Raw genomic sequence first — 11060 nt, forward strand, 5'->3', positions numbered from 1 at the left:
GCAGCCTTGAGGATTGCTTCTACTCGATTGGTCGCTGAGTGAGGGTATTTGAAGTCGTGAAAGAGATGCCACGCCTTGATTCCAGAAAGGTAAGTTCTAATAGTATTAGATTTGATCGGAGGGGACTTCGGATCGATTGGTTCTGTCGTCATTTTTGGGCCCGCCCAAACAACAAATTCATAGAAGACTTCTCGATCAATCAGCAGCAAGAGTGACCGCGGGACATTCTTCTCTCTAGCAAAGGCTACCAGTTTTGATACTCCGGCGTTATAATGCTTGATTGTCGCCTCTGACCAGCTCCCTCTAATCATGTAAGTTTTTATCGGATCGTTTGATACTGAGTTGATACCATCTTGGCCTTTGAGGAACTCCATTGTAGATTGACAATTATGGGAAGAGAATACCTAGCTTATGGACAACTGACACTATGAGGAGTGACTCTATCCGGAGTCACTCAAGTTTTACTCACAGAATTCGCAGAAACTCAGGCGTTGGATCTAACTCGGTGCCACTCGGTATCATAGCAACTCAGAATTGAATAAAGTAGAAGAATGTATTCACTAGCATTGTTTAACCACTAATTTTAAGTCATTTGGTACAACAATTTCTACACGATCATTTTTGTCACGCTCATCCAAACCTCTGGACAACAAATCGGCAAGGTTATCTCCCGTTGCTACCCTTTCAGCAACAATGTCGCATTGAAGCTCTGCTAACAATTTCTGCACCTGCTTCCACTCCTCGTTCACCGCTTGATCTCCGGACTTATGTTTATCAACGGCTGCCTGTGACGTGGTATTGTCGGTAAGCACAATGAACGTTTTCCCCCGAACATCCCTCAATTTGTCTAACACTAATAATCCCAAACGTATTGCGACTGTTTCAGCCCAGGCAATATTACGTTTACCACGGGTTGTTACGATCAAGTTCCAACCCTTGACCAATCGAAACTCTGCCCACTTTTTACCTATGAGAATGCCAATTCCCGACAGTGAAGCATCACCTACCCATTCAACATCAATAGGAACTGAATCCGGAATTATCCTCCTAGGCTGGAATACGCGCAGTGCTGTTTGCCACTCCAGTAAATCTTCTCGTACATCACCCGGGACCTTGTGTCTCGCTGACGCCACTTTCCATTCAGCTTCCCACCTATGCAAGGCTGGCATGTAGCACCGCATGTTTGGGACAATGTGAGTAGTGTGAACAAGTCGTCCTATCAATTTTTCCGCTTGCTTTAAGTTGAAAGATTCTCCTAGAACTAAAAAGTCGTCTATTTGTTGCTTACGCTCGAGAAACTTGTCTTCAGGTAAACAAACCGTCCTTTCTGCCACATTCCAGATGAACCCTATGTATCGCTGTTCATCTGCGAATTCATGTACTTTTTCCTCGTTCGACGACACACCCATTTCAGCGCTCAACTTTACAATGTCTTGAATTGATTTTTGGCTACTTTCTTCTTTAATGAGTAAGTTGTCGTCAACCCACCGAAAGGCAGCGACTAATTTGAAATGTTCCACTATTATCTTTCTCCATAGATCCGCTGGCCTTCCGAATACTCCACATCCTGCCACCCCGCCGAACTGAATCCTCGTGTCAAGCCACATTCTTCTCCGAAGATTCATAATCAACAGGAAGCGCCATTGAGACGGGTGGATTGCGATCTGGCGGTAAGCCTTTTCCCAATCAAAGATCGCTACCTTATACCGACCCGAGTGAGTTCTGAAGAAAATAGCTATTACTTTAAAATCATCCCAACTAGTGGCAAATTCCTTCTTGTTTACGAAGCTATTCACTGATGGTGTTTCCTCATCTCCTTGTGGAAATGAAAGGTCGTTGATAATTCTAAATGACCCGTCGCCATTGACGACACTACCCATTGGGCTCGATCGAAAGAAGCCGATCTTCTTAAAAACTTCCATGTGAGTGAATGGTCCAAAGATCCTGTTAGCTCTTCGTTCTTTTGCCAAAGTGTTCTCGATTTTTCCCGCCGCCTGCGTCGCTGAAGCATGATTAGGTGGTGTGAACCACCGCCTGTTGCCTAAGGTATGATCAGGTATACCCTGATGGAATCCATTCCGACAGCCATCCAATACCTCTTCAGCATCGTCTTTGATTCCATATAAGTCAATCAGCAACTTCCATTTTTCTAAATTCAGGTCGCACACCGCCGATTCTTTGGGCCAACGAGGGTCATAGCCATTTCCCGAGTTCCAGTATGGAAGTAAATCTACCACCCCCGAACTCTCGATAGACTCATCAAGTAAGATCCTGGGGCCTGCTTTGTGCATTCGTCTGTTACCAAACGGCAAGGTAGGAGACACGCTGTCAGAATACTTGGCTTAAACACACTTATCATATTCATTTCCGCTCAACATAGTGGGAACATATGTATGATATCACATAGAGAAATGAAACATGGTCAAGTCACAGGCCGACAACGCCGCAAACAGGACTCTCCGTTAGGATAAGGAGCCAACACAATTCAAGAAACCATGAGATAAACTCAAATGGGCGGGTACACACGCCAATGCGTAATAGGTACGGCTTTTTATTCTAGACAGTTAAGATGATTGAATCACGACTTAAACGCTCCAAAGGGCTTACTTTGCCTTTCCGCCCCCTCCAAACTTTGGGCCGACAGGTCCGCGCTCATCGCCTCTGCGGTCATCACGCCTATCCTCCCGCCTCCAAGAGTTGCTACCCTCGGCTCTACGACCGTCATAATCGTCATTCCCTCGACGACCCCTAGGGGAGGTATCACGACTGCCTCCTCCGCCATTCCAACGACCACCTCTACCCCGACCACGGTTCCGACGACCACCATAACTTTTGTCATCATCATTGAAGTTCACACCACCCGGGCCGTCATAGACATTCTGGTTTGCGAAAGACCAAGATCTAGCATTTGGTTTACCATAAGTCGAACTCATAGAGTAGTCGCCTCCAGACCCATAGGAGTTGTTGTGTTGACGACGTTTTTCGCCAGTGATCGGGTCAATGTTGGACTTAATTTGACCATCTGCGTAGGGGTTACAGTCGGCAAATCGAGGGTCAAAATCACCTAACTGCTCTGAGTCAAGGCGTGCCTCTCGCTCAATAATTTCGTTACGATCTCCAGGATCAGCTAGTTTACCGTCGGAGTTGCGGATGGTGAGTACTACAGTCCTCACAGCCATATCGTATCGGAAGGCCATCGGCCAACTCCGTCGCTCTTGCATAATAGCGAACACATTCTCTTTATGAAGCTTGAATCTCTTAGCTAAGTCGCCATGGTCATAATGCTCCAGGTAAGTCACGAAGAGGTCGAAGGCCGTTACCCACTCCCCAAACGACATCTTCCATTCTTCGGGAACCGACAATCCAACGTACTTGTCGTCCTTGTCCTTCGAGGTGCGTGGTCGCGACGTAGTTTGGAGTAGATCTCCTTTCAACCAGTTGATATTAAAGATTGACAAGGGAACGTATCCCACGAGGGGTAAGAGTTTGTCGTGCCAGTGTTTAGATAGGCTAACAAAACCGGTGTTTTCGATACCATTCGTACTGACTTCTGGTTTGGACTTGGTCGCAGCTTTCGAGGCTTCAGAACTTTTCGATGACGGAGAATTGGTATCGTCGGCGTCTTTAGTCAGATCAAAACATGGAGCCCGTCTAGGTGTGGGGTTGACAGTCTTTGCCGCTGGGCTACCTGCGGCGGGGGTGGAACTAGGTACCGGGAGAGACTTCGGTGGGCGTCCTAGAGCTGTGGTAAGTCCAGTGGATGTCCCTGATCCTGAGGCACTGACAATTGCGAAGCCGTTTGCGATTAACCAAGAATGCATCCCCTTCGGAGGGCTGATTGCGACTGATGAAATCGTGTTTCTGCGTGGGGGCGACTTAGGCCCTGGGAGGAGAAAGGAAAGAATACCAAAACTTAGTAAAGACGTTCGTAAAGACTTCTCTGCCGAGGCATCACCTCGAGGTGGCAACACTGTATGTGGTGATAACTTCGCGCACGCGGCATCACTCTAGGTGGACAATGGTAATTGATGCCTACCGTTTGCAACATTGCCAACGTCATCTTCAGATATTAAACCCGCAGGACTTGAACCTGTCGGATGAATTACAGAGGTACAAGTAGCATCCTGGGTTGTTGAACCACCTAAGCTCGTTTGACTGTTTGCTGATAAGCCGCTTCCTTGATTTCCAGAAGTAGCAGTTGACGAGGGAGCCAAGTTACCGTTTCCATCCGATCCTGGTACCGTGAGCGTAACAGTAGGATTAGTGTTCTCCGATGTACCTCCATCTCCAGAGTTCGTGGTCCCGCTAGTTGGCCTTGTAGAACCCCTAGCATTACGACGGCCCCTTCCCCGGTCTCTACCTCTTTGATTGCTTGTTGAGGTACCAGTCACTATTTCGTCGGGTCCTAATAATCGGTCGACAGTTTGTTCAGATTCCAACGGTGGAACAGATCCCGCTCTTAACCTAGCGCTTGATCTTCTTAACATTTGTGTAAACCTTTCGGTGTTAGAAGTGTTGGTCTCTTCAGCTGACATGATTCTATATGAAGAGAGAAATGAAGAGACTTTCGAAAAGAAGACTTAAGCAGGTAGCTTAAAGCGAGACATGAGAGAGTGAGAAAGTTCCCAAATCTGAGTGTGGGGTAAAGTGACTCTGGGGAATTCGACGCGTGGGAAGATAGAGGGAGTGAAGGATTTTCACTTCTCTGCAAATCTTCAAGCTCGCGTCGGGAGAAACCTACCTTCAACTTAAGGCTATTTTCTCCCACGACCCATAGTCCGACCCCGTCACTCTTCGTGGAAACAGACGGTACCGTCGTGCCTTTGGGCAACACGCAAACCCCGCCTCGGCGCACCGCAGTTTGAGCCAACAGGGAAAGCGCTGGGATCTACCCCAGTGGGAACACGCCCTCATCGCAGCGCTATCCCAGCGAGTCAAATCCAATGTGGGGTAGCGGAGCGATAAAACGGGGCTCAGCGCGCCGCTGTCCGCTTGACGGCGGCCATTTCGGTAGAAAACATATTTTTGAAAGGCACAAAGTAAAAAAATTCATTTATTTCATAGAGTAGAGTATTAGCATAGAAAGTATATGTAAATGATAACCATTTGATTTTCAATCCACAATTTCAATCACCCGTTTTTTTTTGCTTTTAGCCTGCTCAGATGAGTATGTATTGACATACTTGATTGCATCACCGTAATCACCACCGGGGTCTATACCATCCTTGACCCACTCGTGTGAGCAGACGGACTGGGTGATGGTGGCAGGAACAAGGCCTGCACGATCCTGTGAGCACACATCTGCTGCACCCGAGAAAACTCGTTCAGCAGCGCAAGTTGTACCAGAAACAGCGAGATAGTCCCTTGCCAACTCGGCAAGGACTGGGAATACAGCTTCGTTGGCCTGTTATAATTCATAAGAAGGATGAGTTAGCGTTACTAGATTCGATCTTGCAAAAGATGAATGAAAGATAAAGAACAACTTACTGCCCACCAATCTAGCGCAGTCTTGGTCTTGTCATATTCACGCTGACCTGCTAAGTAAGAGTCGAGTTCTCCTTCTCGAGCCGTCTGTACAGGATTACTATTGGTAAATTCATCAAAGTCATCGTCGTCCTCAGCAGATACCTTCGGAGTTTCGGTTGGCAAAGCTAAATGTGGCGGTTGCTTGGCTTTTTCCAATGCAGAAGTGAACTTTTGGGTAAGTAATGTCTTCGCCTTCTCATGTTGATCTGGATAAAACTTGAGGAAAAATGCAAGTCAGTAGCGAGGGTGCAAAGCGGTTGCAAGAATCAACGCGTGGCAATCAAGAGCCTCGTCCAAGTAAAGTTGTAACTGATCTAACATCACTCCAATCATGTCCTTGAGGGGTATCATCTTCGATTTGGCACGAGCTTCGGTAAGGGCTGTTCTGATTCGATTGTATTCGACCAGAACCATGGCACCAGATGGAAAATCCCCCTCCATACGTTTGGTGCCGATGGAGAATATCTATCATGACATGCAATTAGTTTTGAAGGCGAGGTGGATTCAAATAAAGCAGAGGACAAACCTCCAATATGTTGTTGAGGGCCTCGATCGCTTCCCATTCATCCGCATGAATAAGTTTCCCCTTGAAAAATTGAGTCTTCTTTCGATCTGATGATAGCATCTTGTTAACTACCTAAGGAATTGAAACAAAAGCGTGAGCCAATATCAATACAATGTAAAGATTAAACTTACATCTTGTGCAGCGCACATGCGAGTGCGCGAACCATATATGACGTTCCAGCGGATACCATAACCTGCAATTGGGGTCCGGTGGTCCAAACCAGCTTGTTTACAAAGTCCTCTGAATTCCTGACGACGCGAGTGAGATCCCGCGATCTTCTTACTGACAAAGTCAACCTATTGCATTAAATTGGTCAATATTTGAGAGTGCAATGTAAATGACTGAGAAAACTAAATAATTTACTTACCTTTTCAATGGCTGAGGCAAAGATATTGCCCAAATGCTTAGCAGCTACATCTGTTGCTGATGAGCAAAGGGTTTCTTCTGTTTCTTGAGGACCTTCGTCGCTCTCGCCCAAAGGTTCTTCATCCTCATCCTCATCGGATTCAATATCTACCTCTTCTTCTCCGTCGTTTAGCTGAAAGGTAGGAATGGGAATAGCAGCATTCGCATCGGTGGTTGGCTTCGAATGGCCAGATTGGATGGAAAGGGCCTTCAGGCCAGCTCGAACCACCAATGCCAGCTTATGGCAATAGCACCTGGCGTGCATATCGCCACTGCTCCAATTCACCGATTTTTCAGCTGCTGAAAACATCACCTCCATCTCGAGGGCCATAGTGAAGTTGTTTGACCCTGAGTCGGTGGTCTGACCTAAAACGTAGATATATAATGTGCGTCAGCTAGATTGTTACTTCATAATAAGATTAAGAAATAAGATTAAGAAAACATCAAATACTTATCTTGGCGTGAAGATCGTGTCGAATGAGGTATCGGGCCACTGGTCGGGCCAAAAGGATACCATAATGGTTCCAAGCTACCATCTTGAGGGTTAATAAGACTTTGCAATACTTGAAGTTTGAGTCGATGTAGCATGCGATTAATGCAATGAATGCATATCGGTTACCACGTGTAGTCCATACATCGTGGACCAGCCATATGCAACTGGTGTTCGCCTGGTAATAGTATTAAATAACTAGTAAGTGATCGATTGATTTGATTGAATACTATGATGGAATAAGGATGGAATGCAAATGAGTGAAAAACTTACCTTTACTTGACGTAAAACCTCAGAGCAAAGTGAACGGTAAAACTTCTTCGCAGTCTGCGCTGCCCAAGTTGGTGATCGCATATCGGCTGAAGGATTGGCCAGCTTGAAGGCGCTTTGAAGCATCACGTCGGAAAATCTTCGCCATGCAAGAGCATGGTGAATTACCCAAATCACCAAGATTATGTTGAGCATTTCGACGGTGAAGGAAGGTCGTTCGAGGAAATCTTGCATCACTTTCCCGCTGCCTGATTTCATTTTGATTGATTTTTGAAGTTGTTGATAAGTTGGAGGAAGTTTCAAGCCCGACTTGATGGCTTTCTTACGGCCCGGGCACGGTTGTCGAGCTTTATCCCCGTCGCGATGCCCGTATAGGTTATCATTTGATTTCACCCCGCGAGTAAACCATTCATCGCACCAGTTACACGGGTAGTAACGTTTGAACGGCCCCGTCTGGTATTATAATATTAAGAAAATGGATATAACCAAAAGAAGAAAACAAAAAGTTAAACAAAGAACAAAAAATTTGATAACAAAGGCATGAAAAACATTGGAACACCTACCTCGTTCCCTTTGTGCTTGGGAACTCCAAAGTATTTAAGAAGTTCGACAACATCTGCCTTCCTACATGGGCGAGACTCTTGTTCATCTTCTCCCGACGAGTCTTGGTCTACATCCACCACTGTAGGTACATCTTGACTTTGAGTCACCTGAAAGATGCCATTCAAAGAGCAATACGATAAATCGATGATGAGAAGCGATAAGTATCAAAGAAGAACAAGACATCTAAAAAGGTAAACTTACTTTTTTTGGATGTGTTTTCTTTTTCTTCCTGACTGTCGTACTAATACTATTACTGTCGGCGTCACTAGTACCTTCTTCCCGAATTCGTTTCTTTGATAATGGTTGAACTTGACTGGAAGTCGAATTCGAAATGGGTGACTCATTTGTATTTGAAGTTCTACCAGTAGGACAAGTTGAAGGTGAGCCGTGCTCTCTGGTGATACGGCGTCGTGAATCTGAACCAGTTAGCACAAAACCGGGTGAAGGTTGTTGTGGAGTTCGTATTCGCAGTTCGCGACCTGGGGTAGATGGTGGAAGAAGACTTGAACTCATGATAACATTGGTAAGGAAGGCTGACAGACTATCAAGGTAAACGATAACTCGAATGAAATATATGAGTCAAAGAGCGTAATAAAAGGTAGTAATCTGAGTGGAGTCACGCTGAGTTAGGAAATCGAAGGAAATCGAAGTGTCAGGTGAACCATTTCAGTGAATAAAAAGTGAGATAAGCATGTACTTACGTTGACATCCATCCTGCGTTGCCCCATTTGCCCAATCGAGATGGATTGGGGTTGAAATGGGTGATGGAGGCTGAGAATCGAGGGATATTGGCGTGAAACGGATGAGGTGATGACCTATAGGCTACTGTACAGTAGCTGCGACCCTGCGTTCCCGCTGGGGTTACCTCTTTTGGGTGGCGGCGGGGTCGGACCGCAGTGAAGACCGCGCGGCGCAGCGGGTCCACCCCAGTGATGTTACATGGGACTGAGTCTGCGGTGCGACCGCAGCGCTACCGCCGCGCCGCCCCAGTTTACAGCGGGGGGGTTTGCGTGTTGCTTTGGGTACCGTCAATCATTAAGTGATGATAAGATCACCTTCCTACAGGCTGAGAATTTAGGCATCTTTGAGGGGGATGGGACAATTTCAGATGGAACCCGGGGCTCTCAAACCTCAAGGGCTACCCACGTGGAAAAAACCCGCATGAAGAAACCAAAAATTTCATGTGGTTTCATACAGGTTTTTTCATACGGGTCTTCATATTTGTGTACCGCTATTGTATCAAGACCATCAATTTGATATTATAAAGGAAATGAAATAGACAAAGACAAACTTAACACTTCACTAAGAAAAGGAATCAAAAACGGACAAAATACTTGAACCAAAACAGAAGCATAGCCTTACGACAATCAGTTTGAGGCATCTACAAGCTGTACTTGGTGAAGATCATGTTGGATCGAAAGGATAACATTCATAAACGTGTATTTTTTCAAACTGAAGATTACAATCATTTTTTTGAGTCGCACACAAATCTCAGAGCTATTCAAAGAACCTTGATAGATAGACAGGTTTTGATGAGCTAAAGAATGTGTTTGCACTAGTTTTCATTTTCAAGTAACATTAAGAGTATCGCAAGTTATCTTGTAGCAATCATTGCTGCTTGCATTCCTAATCAAAATCAAGCTATCAGTCCTCGATCGTTTCACGCTGTGAGACTCAAATGTTCACCAACCTGAGGATCCTGGTTACTAGCAGGCGTGACGCCACTTGGGGGGACTGGGGCTTTTCGGGATTTTCTAGCTCCGGGGACAACCAAGCGGCCAGGAGCATCTGCGTCCTCGTCATCGTCCTGTATGAAACCAAGTCATGTACTTAGCTTATTATAGATTGATACATCGAGTAATTAGATGGACACATACGTCGTCATCATCATCGTCGTCGTCGTCGTCAAATTCATCCGATAGTTCATCGTCAACAGCATCCTCGAAGCGTAATGCCTTGCCAGTGAAGAAATCGATAGCCCGTGGGATGATCTACAAAAAAAAGAAGTAAACAAAAACCGATCAGCAAAAGTGCGTAGAGGAAGACAGGTGAGGTGATTACATACCCTTTCCTTCAGATCTTCACCAATTTGATAGTCAAGTTCGAGACGTTGTTCGATATCGTCTTGCTCCCCTTCGGATAAGTTGTCTTCTTCAGCAGGTGGAGTGGGTGGACTAAAGAAGGTAAAGAAAGAGTCGGTTGGGACCACTTTCTTGACTACTCGGGTTTGATTTGTGTCTGTAAGATAAAAATATGAGATGAGTTTCAAGGTGCTTGAAAGAAAAGAAAAACCAAAGACACCTACTTTTGTTTCGTTGTTTCTTGGTTTCGACCTTGACGGTTAAATCCTTACCAGTCTTCCAAAGGATCTTTGTCCCTTCAGCTTTTTCATAAACAAAATCACCAGCGTAACCCACAGTATCCTGATAATAGTAAGTCTTCTCTAACTTTTCGTTTTCAAAGAACTCCTTAGCACCAGGACCGAAGGAAAAGGTGAGTTTAAAGCCAGGCTTGCCATCGAGATAGGTAACACGAATATCTTCAAGATGCTTAAGCGCAGCTTGATCACGTTCGGTGATCAAATCAGAGATACCAAGATGGTTACTCAAAGCAGTCACCCAGAATTCAGGAATACCCTTTGGAAATTCAGCCAGTTCCTCAGCAGTAGGAGGTACACGAGCCGATCGTTTTGGACTTTCAGCATCATCTCCAGACTCTTCATCATCCGACTCTTCATCTTCTTCCATCTTGATTCCAGCTGCGATTTCCTCTGCTGAAGGTTCGATTTTACCCGCAATGATCTCGGCTCTTCGTTCGTAAAGAGGTCCATATCGATGTGCGTACTTCTTTTCTAGTTCGAGGACATCTTTTTGAAAGTCGGCTTCGATCTTGGCATGTTCGGCTTGAATACCATTCAAACCATCCACACGTTGTCGGATGGGTGCAGGAAGGGATTCGATATAACCAGAAGAACGACCAACAAGGCCATTCAAACGAGACTGGACTAAAGAAGCTAAAAGCTGTATCCGATCACAAGACTAGTTAATTCTTTTCCGATTCACAATTAGGTCAATTTGAAATTTAGAATACTAACTGGATGACCTGCGATCTGGGCAGCTGCACTACCTGCAGCGGCACCCGATGAGATCGTAGGAATGTCTTCTTCAGCCTCGTCTTCTCCGATAGTATCAGGAACTTGTG

At 45.5% G+C, this 11060-nt stretch overlaps 1 protein-coding gene across 1 annotated transcript in view; it reads right to left on the reverse strand.

Annotated features, from left to right (window-relative positions):
- Window positions 1–9086: 9086 nt before the first annotated feature.
- MELLADRAFT_118325 (uncharacterized protein) overlaps window positions 9087–11060 on the reverse strand; it is a gene marked incomplete at both ends in the record, with an annotated part of 3061 nt that continues 1087 nt past the window's right edge. Inside the window, 5 exons of the mRNA XM_007417414.1 lie at window positions 9087–9485; window positions 9550–9666; window positions 9737–9850; window positions 9925–10097; window positions 10165–10879. Coding sequence (XP_007417476.1) covers window positions 9468–9485; window positions 9550–9666; window positions 9737–9850; window positions 9925–10097; window positions 10165–10879 — 1137 coding nt within the window. The remainder of the gene's footprint in view (window positions 9486–9549; window positions 9667–9736; window positions 9851–9924; window positions 10098–10164; window positions 10880–11060) is intronic.

Source organism: Melampsora larici-populina (assembly GCF_000204055.1).
Source record: "Melampsora larici-populina 98AG31 unplaced genomic scaffold MELLAscaffold_72, whole genome shotgun sequence".
In the NCBI taxonomy this organism is placed as follows: Eukaryota; Fungi; Basidiomycota; class Pucciniomycetes; order Pucciniales; family Melampsoraceae; genus Melampsora; species Melampsora laricis-populina.